The sequence below is a fragment of the Bombus impatiens genome, unplaced genomic scaffold, assembly GCF_000188095.3.
Source record: "Bombus impatiens unplaced genomic scaffold, BIMP_2.2 scf_0037, whole genome shotgun sequence".
Classification (NCBI taxonomy): Eukaryota; Metazoa; Arthropoda; class Insecta; order Hymenoptera; family Apidae; genus Bombus; species Bombus impatiens.
In genome coordinates, this window is record NT_176456.1 from 1,033,533 (window position 1) to 1,050,022 (window position 16,490).

Below are 16,490 nucleotides of genomic sequence, written 5' to 3' on the forward strand. Positions count from 1 at the left end.
AATCCGCCGGATCCGCGATCTCGCATCGGCGTGGCCGCGCTTCTGCAAATTGATTGCAGACTGCCAACCCATCGGGCACCGGTTGTCTCTCGTCTTTCGAGCGGCAGCAATCATTTGCAAATATGTACTATCTTTTTGCGTTGTTCGCGCCAGATCGACCAGACTCGTCTTCTATCGATCCTCTTGACGGCCGATCGACTCGCCGATCGTTCAAGGAAGAGTCGGTTTGTTAATCCGATGTCTCGCGATTTATCTGCGGACGTACGCGACAAAATACGTATCGACCGTTTTCTATTACGTCGATGTAGAACAATTTTTGAAATATGTTATCTATACGTGATTAATATTTAAAAATTCTGCCTGGGAAAGTTCAGCATTCGATGTAAATCTCGCTACGAAGGAAATCTAGCTTTGTTAAATCAGAATTACAGGTGAGCGTGTGTGGCGTTAGATTGTAACTGGTAACTCGCGATATAACTTGCGATTGAGTGGACTATGAAACCGAATGGCCGACTCAAATTCTCAGAATATTAACTCGTGTTACTACGATTCTCAATGCGCCAAATATACAGCCCTTCCTCCGCGAACGAACGAGCGGCGGAATACCTCGAAATCGAATAACTAATATCGAAGGCCTACTTTGTAACCGCAGGTATATACGATCGTACGCGTTTTTCCCCGGTTATGGATGAAATCGACCTCAGAGTCTAGATTAAGTTCTTTCCCTCGATGGATCCTGCGGACGGATAAAAAAGTTGTTGGCATCCGACGAAATCGATCTGGCGGCCGAACGAAGATCGACCGATTTCAGGCAGACCGAGCGACAACGTGTACCAACGTGCACGTGCACCTCTTTAGTGGTTTCCATTCCCTTTGCATCTTTCTTTATCTTCGATCTCTGTCTCTTTCCTTTCATCTCGTTCTGATTTCCGAGGTGTTTACTCGACTGTCAAAGTACATCGATTTGTTAGAAATGAATATACGTTTGGAGGATGAAACGAGGTGCTTGAAAATGCCACGGAACGTTGAATCGCGGAATGACGAGGCAAAGATCCTCGTGGTTTAGCTTGGTGATAGTTTCGTGTTGTACGCACACGTTAGATTAGCCTCGTTATCACAGATATGTTTCTATTTTAACACATTCGACTCTCGATTGCAAATCTCTCGCTACCTCTAAATCGATCGAGTCTCCGTATTCTATGCAGTTTTCTCATCGTTTAATCCCATCGGTGGAGCAATGGAGCGGCGCGCAGCGAAGCGGACACGCACGATCGGCTTCTGGCGCGGTCGATCGTCCTTGCCGGCATTCCCCGTATTAATTTGCCGGAGCGTGCATGGGACAAAGCGAGCAAAGAGACACGGTGTGTCGCCTCGGACCGATTGGCCGGCGATGATAAGAGGGACGGCGTCCCACGGTCGGCTCCCTGTTCCGCCTGTTCCTCCTCATCATCGTCCTCGTCCCGCTCCTTTTCTGCCCCCGGTAGGCAGACTTCTTTCGGGAGGCGTTCGTTACGGATGGCTTGGCTACCCGACGACCGTCTTTTGTGCCGTCGCCGGTCATAATGACACCAGGCAAAAACTGTCAATGCTGCCGCATATCGGCTTCCATGCATGCATTAGCTGTACGAGGCGTTCTTCGGTTCCTTTGCCTGCTTGCTGATGCTTCTTCGATTGCTTGTGTCCGCTGCTTCGCACATAGACAACGTTATTGCGTAGAGAATCGATCGGAAGCAGGCAAGAAATCTATTTTTAAAGCGATTCGTTTTATTATAATTGTTTTTATTATAATCCTGGAAACACTAGCTTTCCCCGTAATCGGTAAAGACAACACGACGTAAATATGTTTTACCGGACGACCTTTTCAAAGTTTTATTCCGAAACTAGGTTTTTGCGATCAGTTATCCCATTATTTTCTCTCTGTTTTCGCTTTTTTCGATCGAACTATCGGTAATCTGAGGTAGTATCTACCCGACAATCCCATTATATCTGGCAGACTGCACATCGATTAATACCGGCAGGAAGTTCGCTCAGACGTTGATCCGCACCTTAGTCACGCGTTACGCGCAGAAATTAGATGACACAGGCATCTTTTCGTAACGGTATACATGTACCGCGCCAATAAGCCGAGGAGGCAGAAGCAAGGTATTGTCGCATTAGACGTCGCGCAAGAAAACGCATTACAACGAAACTAATAACGAATGTAACGGGACGCGTGTGCACGCTTCAACGTTGGCATTTTTTAATCTCGCGAGCTCGCAGGAAGATTCGACTCAAGTAGAACGAGCCATATCTCTTGTCTGATTGCGAGTGAAAGAAAATGCTGGGGAAAAAAAGGTGAATGGTTCACGGAGGACTGGCTCTTTAGGATCGTGTTTCTTTCGCAAGTGCAACGATGCGTGTCCATTTTATGACACGAAGCTGCAGCCCTTTCTTTCTAACGCACTTTGTTAGAAACTAGAAACGAATCTTTCTTTGCTCTTTTTTGCCCTCTTTCCTCTTATCCTTCCATACCTTCAAATCACTTGATATTTGTACGATTACGCGTATAAGTATCCTCCTCGCAGCATAGCCTTCTTACGAATATTCTCAATAACCGTTTCGCTTGCTGCGTCGTTCAGCGTGGTTCAACCTCTTCCTTTGTGTCACAGTCGCGTCGCAACGTGCGAAGGAAAAACGACAGCAAGAAGAGGATAGATCGCGCGTCGATTTCTTGCAGATGGAGCACGCGGCGATCGCCATAGCAGGATCTTAATCGGCGTGCAATGGATCTTCTTCCCTGCATTCTTGCTCCGTTCAATGTCCCATAGAAATCACGACGATCGTTGGATTACCGCGTCGAGATGGTCGTGGTTCCTGACCACGATTTTCCAGTTTTACCCTTTAAGATCGCGAAGAAAACAGCTGCGTCTTCGAGTTACAGGAACGCGTAGATCAGTAGCAGCGATTATGCATCGAGTTTATCCAGCGGTTGCATAAATTGCTTTACAAGCAAAACTTTCTTTTCGTTGGCAAGATCCGATTCGAACGGCCGTACACCGTCAGCGAAAAAACAAAGCATAGCAAAGTTAATTAGCGAACGCGGGACCGCGGACGCACGCTCCAATCGCGAAAACCGTTTTCCAAGCGGTTAACTCGTCTAACAATCGATAAATTCGATTCGATTCTCCGCGGTATCGCTTTCTATAGTCATCGTGACTATGAACAACGAACGTTCCGAGTATCTTTGTTCGTCGAAAGACACGCGAAACAAATTTCGAAATTTCGAGATAAATATTTGCGTTCCTCGTCTTAACGTTTCCACGTTTTCGACGGTAGTCACGTATGCAAAAAGAAAAATAAGAAAACAATTGGCCGAATAATACCGTTCTGAACAGAAAACTACATATAACAGTTTTAGTACGTGCCATAATACCGTGTTCTTTTATTATCGTCGGTAACTGCGAACAAATTTTCTAAGATTACAAAATAATGGAAACCGGTTTGTGACGTCATGGTCGTTGAACTCGACTCGATGTCGACCACGATATTAAATTGCAAAAAAACATATATCAGTGTGCTAAAAGGCATATCTTTGACCTTGGAATTAAAGCTACCTTGGACTTCCTCCGATGCTTTAATTTATGATCTTGTTGATTCCGATATCGACAAGCGTATTTCTTTCGACTTTCCCTTGATTTAATGTATTCTACCTCTTGGAATGCGCTTTGGAAACTGTATCGAATTAAACGACGGATCTCGCGATAAGATCGATTCAACAATAAAAACAGCATTCCACATTAATTACCCTTCTCGTTCGTGCGGATCTGCGTTGCACGCGGCGCGAATTACATACTCCTCGCGCTTCTTAACGCGACGTTGCGTTCGTTTTTTTTATCGCGATACAAAAGGGAAAGTTCGGCTAGTCCGACGGTGTTGGTCAACCGGTCGCCTGCACGGTTAAATTGTGACAGGATGTTCGTAAGAGAATCCACGAGGGCCTTGCGTTTTGCTCGAGGAGAAAGTTGCAGCGGTGTTACGCTACTTTTTTTTTTTTCTCCTCTCTGTCTTACTTTTTTTAGCCGTGAAATATTACAGACTTCAAATAAATCGTTGATAAATGATTAATGCGTTATTTATCACTTACGTATCGATGATCTGGTTCTCGCTAAACCAGCCGAAGAGGAATAATTTCATCTTCGTTTCTGTCACCATTTTACAGACGAGAATGTCTGCGAGTTTAAAAATAGACTACAAATCGGACAAAATTCAACGTACCGTAGAATTTAAAAGCAACAAACCCGTATCGACTTTATTTTTCTAGACGATCTCTCGACTCGAGTCGTTCGCTAGCGCGAACGGTCGGTACAAAGCGTTTAAAAAGCGGTCGCTCACGATCGAGATGAATGACGAAGTCGCGACGAGAGAACAGGATCGAGAAGATTCGGTCGTCGCGCCGTTCAGCGACATCGACACGACAAGGCTTGCGACGTCGTTGGCAATGGTGGCGGCAGGCCGATTTTGACAGTCGCGCGCTGTCTCCTCCATGATGAATGAACGACTCGCGGCTCGATCGACGTTATCGTAAATCTTCCCGACTCGGGGCTATTGTGAAGTCGCTCGTCATCCGTTTCGGTCTTGTCGCGCAAGCACACGCCGATCTCGAGCGAAGTGAGGTCAGATCGATATCGAGATTCAAACCGGCCGAACTCGATTTGAATTCCGATTAAGACCTCTTATAATGTTCGGAGATGTCGTACAGGCCAATGAAATCGACATGAACCGTGCGGTACCCACGACGGCATGATTTCTTGCGTGTCTTCTTCTCTTGCGGTCGATCTTTACTTCTTTAATCTGTCGTCTCGATTTTCAACTAGTAAATTGAATTGGACAATGAAAATGAAATTGATAGGTGAAATTGAATATTAGCTGTTTCAGTGGAATGATATTGAAAGACAAACATAGGCATACATTCACGTGTTATTTATTTGCATCTTAATAATATATAACATGTATATTATTCTATCAATTACGTCTATTATGATGTCTAACCCCTGATCCCATAGTTGCTGTATTACACCTGTCAACCAAAACGATGAATTACAATTAATGATCAGCAATTATATGTTTGCTCGTGGAATACAAAAAGTGGTCATTAACACTGGCACGAACATCGTTTACATTATTCCGACGTATTTCTCGTATATTTCGCGTCTCTAAATCAAAAAGTCTACGATATGTACGAGTCGCGTCAGTGCGAGTGTTAAATCGTTGGATTATTTCTCGAATCACGTGAACCTACATTTTAAAATACGCGCGAGACCACTGACTCGGTCACACGGCCGCCCAACATTCTGCTTTGCATGGTGTCGACCACGCTCTCCTTTACTACGCGCATTGGTTCCTCTATCACCAGGTTCGCAGGCCTCACTGCTGTCAAAACTCTTGGGTTGTAGAACTGCATTTGAGGTACATTCACGTAGGACAGAGTCTCCGGATCCGACATCATGAAAAAAGAGTTGGATGGCGAAACGACCACCTGCTCTCTGTAAGTTGGTACCACCGAAGCAACGTCCATGACTACTTCATTTTGCAGTGGCGAAACGATGATTTCTTCCGCCACGGGCTTGACAACTTCCCGGGTGATTGTTTCGACGACTGGATCGTTTGACACCACCACAGATTCCTTGAGCGAAACCGAAGGTTGTTGAACGATGTTCACGTTGGTTTGCGCCGGCACAGGTTGAGCCGATTGAATGATCTCCGTGAATGACGAACTCGGCTGAGCGATCACGGTGGCGCTAGGTTGTCCCTGGATAAAGCTCAGAGTTTGAACAGGCTGTCCTGCTGGCTGGATGCTGAGAGTTTCGACAGATTGCGCTCCAGATTGGATATTGAGGACTGCAGGCTGTTGAGGATTGGACTGGATGCTGAGAGTTTCGACAGTTTGTGGTCCCGATTGAATATTGAGGAGCTGAGCTGGTTGGCCATTGGATTGAATACTAAGAGTTTCGACAGTTTGTGGGACGGGCTGAATATTGAAAAGTTTAGTTGGCTGACCATTGGCTTGGATACTCAAGGTTTGAACTGGTTGTTGGATGCTGAGAGTTTCGACAGCTTGCGGTACGGATTGGATATTAAGGAGCTGGTTTGGTAGTCCATTGGCTTGGATACTGAAAGTTTGGGCAGGTTGTTGAATGCTGAGCGTTTCAACAGTTTGTGGTGCCGGTTGGATATTGAAAAGTTGAGTTTGTTGGCCATTAGCTTGAATGCTTACGGTTTCAACAGCCTGTGGCACCGATTGGATGTTAAGAAGCTGAGCTGGTTGACCATTAGATTGAATGCTAATGGTTTCGGCAACCTGTGGCGCTGATTGAATGTTGAGGAGCTGACCTGGTTGACCATTGGCTTGAATGCTCAAGGTTTGGACAGATTCAGGCTGTTGGATACTTAGGGTCTGCTTCGATGATTGCCCAGGTACCTGGATACTGTAGGTTTGAGTTGGGAAGAGCGTCGGAGGCTGATTTAAATATAGCACCGACTTCTTAGATCTCTCCAGGTCCTTCACTTCTTCTTCCAACTTCAGGATCTCCTTTTCCAAAGTTTCTTCGGTCTTCGACGTTGGGACAGCCTGGGCTACTGCCAGGCCCGCAACGAACAGTGCGAATATTTTCTTCAGATGCATTTCTTCTGATTGTTCTTCGGTGTCGAACTGTGTCGATCTTGGCGATGAGGCTTCTTTTTAAAGAGATCCTCGCTCTCATCAGGCACGTTTGACATTGAGATACCTCACGTAACGAAAACACGCACGAGCGCTGATACGCGAGATCGCGGCTTTATCAGGTCACGCAATGATACGCGTTTGGTACAAGTGTTATACAATACACAACTTTTGGAATTTATGTAACAAAAGAGGATATCTCTTATGTATTCTTTTATTTCTTTTCTCGTGTTGAATAATTGTTATCTCATAGAGCCTCGGAACGTACCACTCTACAGTTGCGTAAAATATACGTGACACGTATATTCGCTATCCGTAAACAAGTTTTACGCAAACTTTGGTCTATACAAAAGTAAAATCCGGAACCTTGAAATTAAATTGAACGAGTTAATTTAGAAACAGTCGAAACGAAATAAAGGTTGAAAGTATAATTCAGCTTGCGATTAATTTCATCAAAATTTAATTGTACGTGTTTTTATAACGACGACGAACTTTAAAATTGCAATGAAATTTTAGATTTGCTCTCGTAAACCAGAGCAGAACAAAGTAGAAACATTCGATCGTTCCTGAAACATCTTCTTCGATTTCCACTACTCACGACCACGAGTCTTTCCTAAAATCGTTTCACCTAATTCTATCTATTTATAGATACCTTTGATTCAGATGGTAATCGTCTAACGTGGAACCGCCAGACACCAAGGTTAGAAGTTTGCCGGCTGTCGATCGATTCGAAACAGTCGTGCAACCCCCGATCGTAACTCGGCTGAAATCGCGTTCGACTCATCCCTGTCTCACAGATCATCGTTTTCGCCCTCTTTCAACCCCTCTGCTTCTCTCCGTGCAATTTCTTTCTCCGTAAGCAACGTTGGTATTTCCAGGACGCTGATATTAACGACACCCGGTAGATCGTAATTTTGTCACCCGACCGTAGAAAGAAGGAAGGGTTTGGCGCGCTAAGAAGCGGCGCCGGCTAATTGCATGCATTTTTAACGGACGATACGTCGTAATCGGCGCTGCCGGTATGATGGAAACGCGAGCATAAAGCTTTACGCTCGCGGCACCCTGGGGAGAACGTTCGAGGGGTCTCGGCTCGACTGCGCCGTTTTTATTTTACCGTATGGTCCTGTGGAAAGGGTGAAACGGTAACTGCGATACTTACGACCGAGCAGAAATTCCTAAAGGGATCTTCTTTTTCTTGTTCTTCCTCTTTTTTCCTCTTGTTTTCTGCTGTGAAGGCTTCTCGTTGGAGATTAGCGCAGACCGTCGACGTATCAATCGTTTTAAACGGATCCGAGGTTTTAATGAAAAGCAAAACGGAGCGAGGGGACGAGAGATGGAATAACAAGGGTTATGGTAAATCGTTTTCTGGAAAATTTTGGTGCCTTAAAGACCAGATGCTTTCTAGACTTTCTCGGAATTTGCTACTTTATATCTCCCATGTAGATGTAGATTAAAATTCACATGCGTTCAATTTACGAGGTTCCACGATCGGCAACGAACTATATAAATCGTGTCGCACCTATTCAAGGGGATTTAATGGACATTGATGTATCGACGATTCGGGACGGGCGTCCACGTGGCGTGATTAACGCCGACCTGTCCATACGGCCGAGAATAACGGCTCACGGCTTTCTGGTGTCCCCGTGGTGAGATACGCCCGGACCTCGTTCACCTCAGACGATCGGCTCTCGGTGTCGGCCTCTTTCGCGAGATACTCGTGTCGAGTCTTCGACTTATCGACCTTATTACGTCGCTGGCCTCTGGGCTACCGTCTGCGGATCTCTCTTCCTGACAAACAGATCTCCAGACCGGTTGCCGAGCTTCAATTTCGCGACGACGGAAACAGGCGACTCTTTTCGTTTGCGTAGATTATTATCGTTCAAATGTCGCTGACAGATTGTCAGAAACGATACTGGTATCTGTTTGGAATAAAAAATAATCGGACAATCGCTCGGTACGTACGTCCGTCAGCCGTAACGCGAGTCATCGTCGTTAAAGCAACTTCCTGTTTCCGATTTCCAACCGATTCCAGAAAATCCAACGAGTCACTATCGCGCTGCCTCTCCTAAGACCCCTAGCTGAGCGATCGCTCTGGCAAACGACACGTTTGACAAGTCTCGTTGCCGCTCGTTACTCCTCGTCGACTATGTCATTTGTCTCCGGAGAATAATCGACCAATCTCTCCGAGCTTCACGCGCGAAACAGAAAGAGGAAACACGGAAGAACACGAAAGAAGAAGGAGGAAGAAGGACAGAGAGAGAAGAGAGTAATGGTGCTGCTGGTGCACGGAGTCAACGAGAGGGCCGCAATTATGTAATCGCTGTGTCATTGCGTTTGAGTAATTCCATTAGCTAACGTACGAGAGAGCAAGTGAGGAAAAACGCACGTCGCGAGCTGTCGACCCCGAGCATTGTGCACTGGGGTCACGTTCTCACCTCCGGTAACTGCAAGGACCGCCATTTTTGCTCGCTCGCGCTCTTTCTCGGTCCTGTAGCGGTCGAGTCGATCGTTCAGGCGATTTTAACGCCTTGTCTGTCGAGTCACGGTGTGCACTGGATTCGAGTCATCGGGAGATCTCGACCTACGATGGTAAACCGAGCAATCGGTGCTCTGTCGAGTCGAAAAAGTTTGGATCGGTTAGGAGTTTTGAGATTTGGTTAATTTCAAATGGCGACGGATATCGGGATTTCGATTAATAGAAAATGTTAATCGTCTAAATACAGTTATTTATGAAGTCGGATAATCTGCTGATGATCAAACATTAGCGTTACGATATAAATTATCTTCTATTCTCTCATGATCGTATGAGCTGAAAGTGAACTGTCTAAGAGTCGCAGACGTATAAACCGAAGCTAGAAAGGAAAGAAAGAGTCGTGTGGAAATCGGCGACTCGAATTCCACGGCGTGCACGATACAGACCCGCAACTACACGGTGTCCGCGATTAAATCAGTCGGCCGCGATGTCACCTCCGGCGCATGGTATGCGACGAAGGAATCCTTGACAGGAGGTCGCCGGATCCTCGTGCCCCCCCGTGGCGCATGAATCACCGCGACTCGCCTCGCCGTGTCTTGTCGCCCCTCGGCCAAGGTGACAGCTGTCAAGCGGCTGCTATACGGCACGGTGTACGCCGCGCCGTGTAGGAGGTGTACGCGTCCCCGCGTGAAATCCTCTCCTCTCCGTGAACATTCTGACCGACCACGGGCAAACCATCCACTGGCGTAGACATCCGGAACACATTTTCCTGTCGATTTACCAAATGTCGTTATTTCTTCGGATTTAACCTCTCGACGATACCATGGTATCGTGTCTCGTATGTATTGTCCATCTATACAAGGTGTTCTACTCGTGACGAATATTCTAAGCATTTCTGTCGGCATGTATCGAAAACAAGTGAGAAAGATTTTAAGGAATTCGTATAATTGTGGAACATGAAGTCGCTGGTGGTATAAAAAATCTTGGCAAGATCGTCTACAGCAAGAACAACTTCGCAGAAACCAGTATAGCTTAGAGAAAATATAGCGAAACAGGATCGATAAATAGCATTGAACCGCGATATGCATACAATACGCACTACACGACATTCTTGTTCCAGCATTCGCGTTGCGAATACATTCGACGTAAAACCACGTTTCACTATTTAGCAATCGTACACATAACGTTTCAATAATACTCTTAAGGCACCTGCTGATCTCATACAAAACTTTGTGATTTCTTAATAACTATTCGAGTTTACCTCATTCTTCTATAAGTATCCTGATACTTACGTACAGAACGCATTACTTGCAACTTAGGCTAAATCTCCAATCGAAATCCAACAAAAACGTTCGAGTTTCAACTCGCGCTATTTCTTTTCCAGCATTCTTCGATTCTTTTCCCTAGCTTTTCAGCGCCAAACTTGATCATAAGACACTGTCACTGCAACGCGCTTAATCCGATGCAACTTTGCATCGACTCGCTTCTCCCGCATTCCTATCGCAGGTTCAGCGAGTATAGCACCGGTTCCCATGTCCGTATCTCGATCAGAAAACGACTACGCTCCGTATCTATAGATCGATTTGCGTAGCGCGCGATTACAAAAGTAAAGCAAAAGGATTACACCGATGAAACTAGTTCTTACACGAGGAACAAGTGGAAGAAGAAGAAGAGGAAGAAAAGGAGAGGAAGATGGTGGGGAAAGGTGAAAAATTTCCCAGGGCTCGTTAACATCCACCTGTGTTCTCGCGCCATTGCGTGTGCACGCGCGTGCACGCGGTTCGCCTTGACCCGCGCGAGCTACCTCCGAGGGATGCTCGTCGATCGTCTCAGACACAGTTGGGAATTAAGGTACTGGGTAAGTGACCATGCAGTTGATTACTTTCCTTTGTGTTCCCCTGTGACATTTTTATTTTCCAACGACACACGAAGGAGAAAGGCCATATCGACTGATACCTCTTAGCGATGAGATCAAGTACGTAAAAGTCGATTTAATTTTGTTCCTTTCGATGTTGTTCCCTGATATCTTTAAGGCTTTTTAAGGCTCTTAAGATTCTTTAAGGTCCTTTCACGGTAAAGGATACGATCTGCCCGGAGTTTATTTATTAATACATTGTGTATATCCTAATGATATTGCTACTCCGAGGCAAAACGACAATATGATTTGAATCGTCCTCTAGCCCATGTGCCGCTACAAATAATGCGACTGTACTGAGATACTGTACAAAACTCTAAAGCGGTAGAGGCTGAAATGTTTTCTCGAATCTGCTTAGACACGCGTATTAGAAACCTGAATTTCGCTCGATAGAGCTATTCCACGACAACTTGGTGTTTAAGTACCAGATCTAACGCGGCGAAATGTCAAAGCTTCCCGTTATCGCGATCCTGGTTCCCCGTGAACAATGTACCATAAAGGCGTTTTGCGGCAGAAGGCTAGTAGGACAGGTCAGGGTACTGAAACGATCGGACACGTCCATGGTGCTCGTAGGACAATCCGTTAGCCGCGTTGCCCCCATCGAATCGTCCGTGATCCGAAACGTCCCTCGAATGTACCTCGCTCGACCGACGTACGAGTCTCTCTTTTCCCTCCCGACAATGGTCGTTTTTACACGTGGCGTTGGCATCGTGACTGGCGTTAGGTGTTGCCGCGTCTATCACGCTCGCGTACACGCTGCCAGCCGGTAATTTAGCGGCGAGTCTACGTCGATTTCTCCGACCGATAAAGCCACGCGAGAGAAAGAGGCGACAAGGGAGGATCGTCCTGGCGAATAATTCAGGGTCGACTCTATTTTCCAATTGACGGAGAGAAAGAGAGAGAGGGAAAATGAGAGACTTGTATCTGGACGTTTGAATCGACCGCGCGACGGATGAGTCTTCAGCGCCATCGTTTTCATGCGATTCGCGGTAATGACAGAATCGAAACCGAAGCGTTCTCGAGTTTCGTTGCTGTTTGCGCGGCTCTTGTTCTTCGTGGTTCGTGGTTTTGATATTTGTGGGCCAAGAAAGGATACCGTTTCTACTATTCCTCTTTGTTCCCGATGATGGTTTCAGAGGGTTTCAGGGGATTCACAGATCTTTTTGATTTCTGATATGACGCGTGAGAAAGACTTCGTAGATGTTGCTGAATTCTAGCATCAGCTTTTGAGAAGTATCAGATAGATCGATCGGTTGGCAGCTTTTGTGTCTCTCCTGCGGAACGAAACGATGAAATCGTGCAGCGATTGTTCACAATTGGCAACTGCCGTGTCTCTGCATCGAGAGATGACCCTGCCATTCTGTAGAAAGCAAGTATGTCATTTCATCACGAAACCCTCTACTCCTGCACCGATTGTTTTCCGTGTCACTGTCGTTCGGTCACTTCCTTTTACGTGACTTCGTGACACTCGCTTCGGGACCTGTTCTCCCCGTGTCCCAGTCGCTTGACCAAGTGCGACGATCTCGTGACATTTCGTCCACATAAATTACTTCTGGACGAACGAGGACTGTTAGACTCGTATAGTTTCGCGAAGGAATTCGAAATACAATTCGCTACGAGGCTGAAAAACTCGTGTATAAAGATAATGTGACTTGCATTAATCTATGCGCTGCGTTAAAGAATACAAGCAAGTTCCAATTGAATCGTTAACACACCGCGAACAACCGATTGCCAGAAGAAAGCACTAAATCGGCCAATTACGTTCACACCGTATTCGCTAGAAAGCAACAGTATCGTATAATACCCTTCAAACGTGTCAGAACGTTCCTCTCCATTAACACACCGTCCTCGAAACACGTCAGGATACCCAGGAACAGAAAGCAGCAAGCTCAGACAAAGGAAAGCTCTACGACCGTTGGTCACGCCAATTTTACGCACGATCGCGACCAGTACCGCCATTACGTGCGCTTTGACAGCCATTATCCGATCGACATTCTTGCGATCGTCGCACCATTTCGTCTCGTTATTGTCAGTTTGCCGATAGTCGGCGATGATTAACACGTTCAGGTATTCGAACGTACGTAAACGCTTTGACAGGCAATTAAATTTCTCACGGATGCATAAAAATCCTACTTACAAGTAAAGTTACCTCGCTATTAGACTCGCTCTTTTAAAACGATGTTTTATGCAGCAGAATTAAAGTACACATGTAGATACGAAGTTAATGATACGCTGTATATTCTGTGGTTAAAAGATGGCGTAATTTATAAAACGCATGGTTTCAATACGCTATCAAAAGTAGCTTTTTTATTATTTCTCGTATTGTCTATCGCAGGCTTGAAACAATGGCGACGTCAAAATCGCTCGAGCGAATCGTCCTGTCTCGTGACTAGCGCTCGTCGTCGATCGCGCCGCTTCGTGACCTCTTCGATTCAACCGCGCGAATACAATTTAATAATTCCCACTAGCTGTACCTGGTCAGCTGCTTTTTTCCTCGGTCGTAACATCTTCGAAGATACCCTTTAGCCTCGATCTTCTCGGCCGTATTTCGATCGAGTCGATCATTCGGTTCGCGCCGCTTGCGTCACACGGAGAAACCGCGATTACTGGAATAATCGATTAAGCACCTATCGAAGAAATTTATTGGATGATCGATCGACGTTGTCGAAATGCGATCGAGGAAGAAAACGATCTTTTAAATATTTCGAACTCAGCATTTGGCAACAAATATTTCGTTGCAAATAACGAGCTGTAAAGAATGATCGGATGCAATGTTCGAAGTAACGATTTCTATTCTTCCAAAAGGAATCTCATTGTTTCGAAAGACATGTTCAAAAACCGACGACATTCCCGGAGCAAACGTTCAAACACTGTGGCGAAGAAAATCTCCGAAAAAAATGAAAACTTGAAATGAAAAGGAGGTTTATCGAAACCGTCGCTTTTTTAACAGTTTTAACACAATCTCGAGTTAACGATCTATCGCGCGAGCGTCGTTCGACGAAACGTCGACGAGCAACGGAGAAAGTATCCTTTCAGGCGGCCGTGTGACTCCCTTTCTTTCGCTGTCCGGACCTCAATGGCCCGGAACGTGAGAGAGCAACCAGTCGACAATGTTTACGGCAGTCGCGTTTACGGCCGATTTTCCAGCGACGTCGTAAACGTATAACCTGCTGCTCGCTCCTGTACAGGGTCCATAAAACCGGCGACACGATCGATGTTCGTGAATTTCGCGATGCTGCTCGTGGGAACCTGACACTTCGATGTTCTAAAGTGGATCCGCGAACAGATGCTAGTTGAGACCCGTTCGATTTCGAACGAGTTGATGACAGAATTTAGAAAGTTGTTGGGTGTCATCGATGAAAGATCGATAGTTCAATTGGTAGAATGAGATTTTGCAAAGGGTCGTGATCAAAGTGGAAGAGAGCACGTGTCGATGTTTGTATAGCGAAAGAAAAATAAGAATAGATTTTTGACGTGGAGCGACGAGAGTACAGATACTTTGTAGCTGCGTGTAAGAGTGAGATGTTTATATTTGTTAGTATCTTCTCAGTTGGTTAGTTAACTAAGAAAGTTACGCTCTTCAATATACGCGAAAACCTTGCACAAATGGAATAATTCAATCGTACGGTTGTAACGACTTCTGAATTCCTCTTCTTAACTCATTGATCTCGTTTAACCTTCATCAAATTACTGCTGTAATCTCGCATATCATTGAATGCACGTTGATTGTCTCGAACGTCCAATAAAATTGTAATTTTCGCGTTTTATCTTCTACATCTTCGTCGACGGAAACGGAGGTTTCATCGTCACGTATAGTTCCCTGTTTATCGTGAATATCCATGATCGTTACATTATCTGAGTTACCTGAGAAATTAAAATTTCAAAGGAAAGAAGAAGGAAACGAAACATCTTTTATCTGGGACAAAAATTTCATCGATGTGAAATAATCGTGGTTGAATGAACGAATCATCGATGCAACGATAGCAAGAAGAATATCATGCGTCATCGTGGAGATACGATACGACTATAACGATCTCGATTATAACGCCGAGCTACCAAAAAGCATTTGCGTGCAGAAAACGATCGATTTCAACGACGACGCCATTCGGCTGTATGTCACCAAAGTCGGTCGATACGCGAACGTCGATAGTCACTTAGCGGTTCATCAGAAGCCGCTAATCTTAATTCGCTTATCGCATTATTCGTGGGTCCTGCCAATGGAGATGTCTGGCGCTCGAGAGATAATCCGGTCGGTATGGTAATTCGATGGAAGACACGTCGCGCCGAAACCCTCTTGTTTCTTTGCTGCCGCTGCATCGCACTATCCATCGACGTTGCTTTCCGTAGAACTTTGTTTCGCGTTCCTTGGGACAACAAGAAGCTTCTGTAAAGCGACGATAAAATATTTCAATCTATATTGTTACAGATGGTTTCAAACGATATGATACGATACGATGGTTTCGCATAATCTTATAAAAATAACATAATAAATTGTAGTAGTTAATCTCTTGAACACCGAATGTTTCTTGTGCTACATGCGAATGTTTCTTTCTATCGATTATCTCTTCTGATCTTGTAAAAATATATATATAATACGTTAAAAATAGGACGAGTTTTATCAAAACGATCCGTCGTTTAATTAGTTAATTCAACGCGACATCCAGTGCCACTTGGGAATCCACGAATTGACGAAGATTTACAAGCGGCGAACATTTGTCCACGACGAAGCGAGATAAGAGGTCGTCGACCACAGTGGAAGATTCGCGTTCGATAGCGGTCCAGGGAGCGGTCTCTCCTCGTCTCCGCGGGTCGCGGATATATTCCTCCGCCGCATCTACTTTGCACTGTCTCCGCGTAATCTCCATCAAACCATAAGTCTCTGCCTCGGTCCCGTCTCGCGAAATGACCGGTATTTATCTCGGCGTAAACGCGATCGCCGCGTTTAATTGCCGGATTTGATGCAGATGCGGTCGTATAACGAGCCGCCAGCCTCTCTAACGAGCGCGTTCTCGATCGCGATCGCGATCCGCTCGCTTTCCACCGCGCCGCTCGCTTTTCTTCCCCCTCTTTGCCTCTATTCCCGTAGCCCGCGTACGCTTTCTACATAGTTGGCCATACGATTTCGAATGTCACGCGATACAGCTCCCCCTCCGATGCGAGCTCTCTTCTGGTTAATTCACCGTTCGTCGATCGCCGCGTGTCGATACGTCCCCGTTAATTGAGATCGATGCGAGATGGATTCGTCATGATAAATAGCATTCGCGGTACTGATAGCCTTTTTTCTAACTTTTGTTTTCTCAGTAGCGTGGTTCTCAGAGATCGATGCGTGTTGCTCTAGTTTCGAGCAGATTTACTTAGCGATACTGATCTATTGGGAATTGTATTTTTTTTTTTTTTTTTTTTTT

At 45.5% G+C, this 16,490-nt stretch overlaps 2 protein-coding genes across 2 annotated transcripts in view; one reads left to right on the forward strand and one right to left on the reverse strand.

The window, feature by feature from the left end:
* LOC100750181 overlaps window positions 1-16,490 on the forward strand; it is a 187,313-nt gene that overhangs the window by 51,833 nt on the left and 118,990 nt on the right. The gene's annotated exons all lie outside the window — the stretch shown is intronic.
* LOC105681254 lies at window positions 4,939-6,703 on the reverse strand. The gene is made up of 2 exons (XM_012390037.3): window positions 5,279-6,703; window positions 4,939-5,056 (listed from the first exon to the last, which is right to left on the reverse strand). Exon 1 carries the CDS (start codon window positions 6,659-6,661, stop codon window positions 5,282-5,284), a length of 1,380 nt encoding a protein of 459 aa, XP_012245460.1. The 5' UTR covers window positions 6,662-6,703; the 3' UTR covers window positions 4,939-5,056; window positions 5,279-5,281.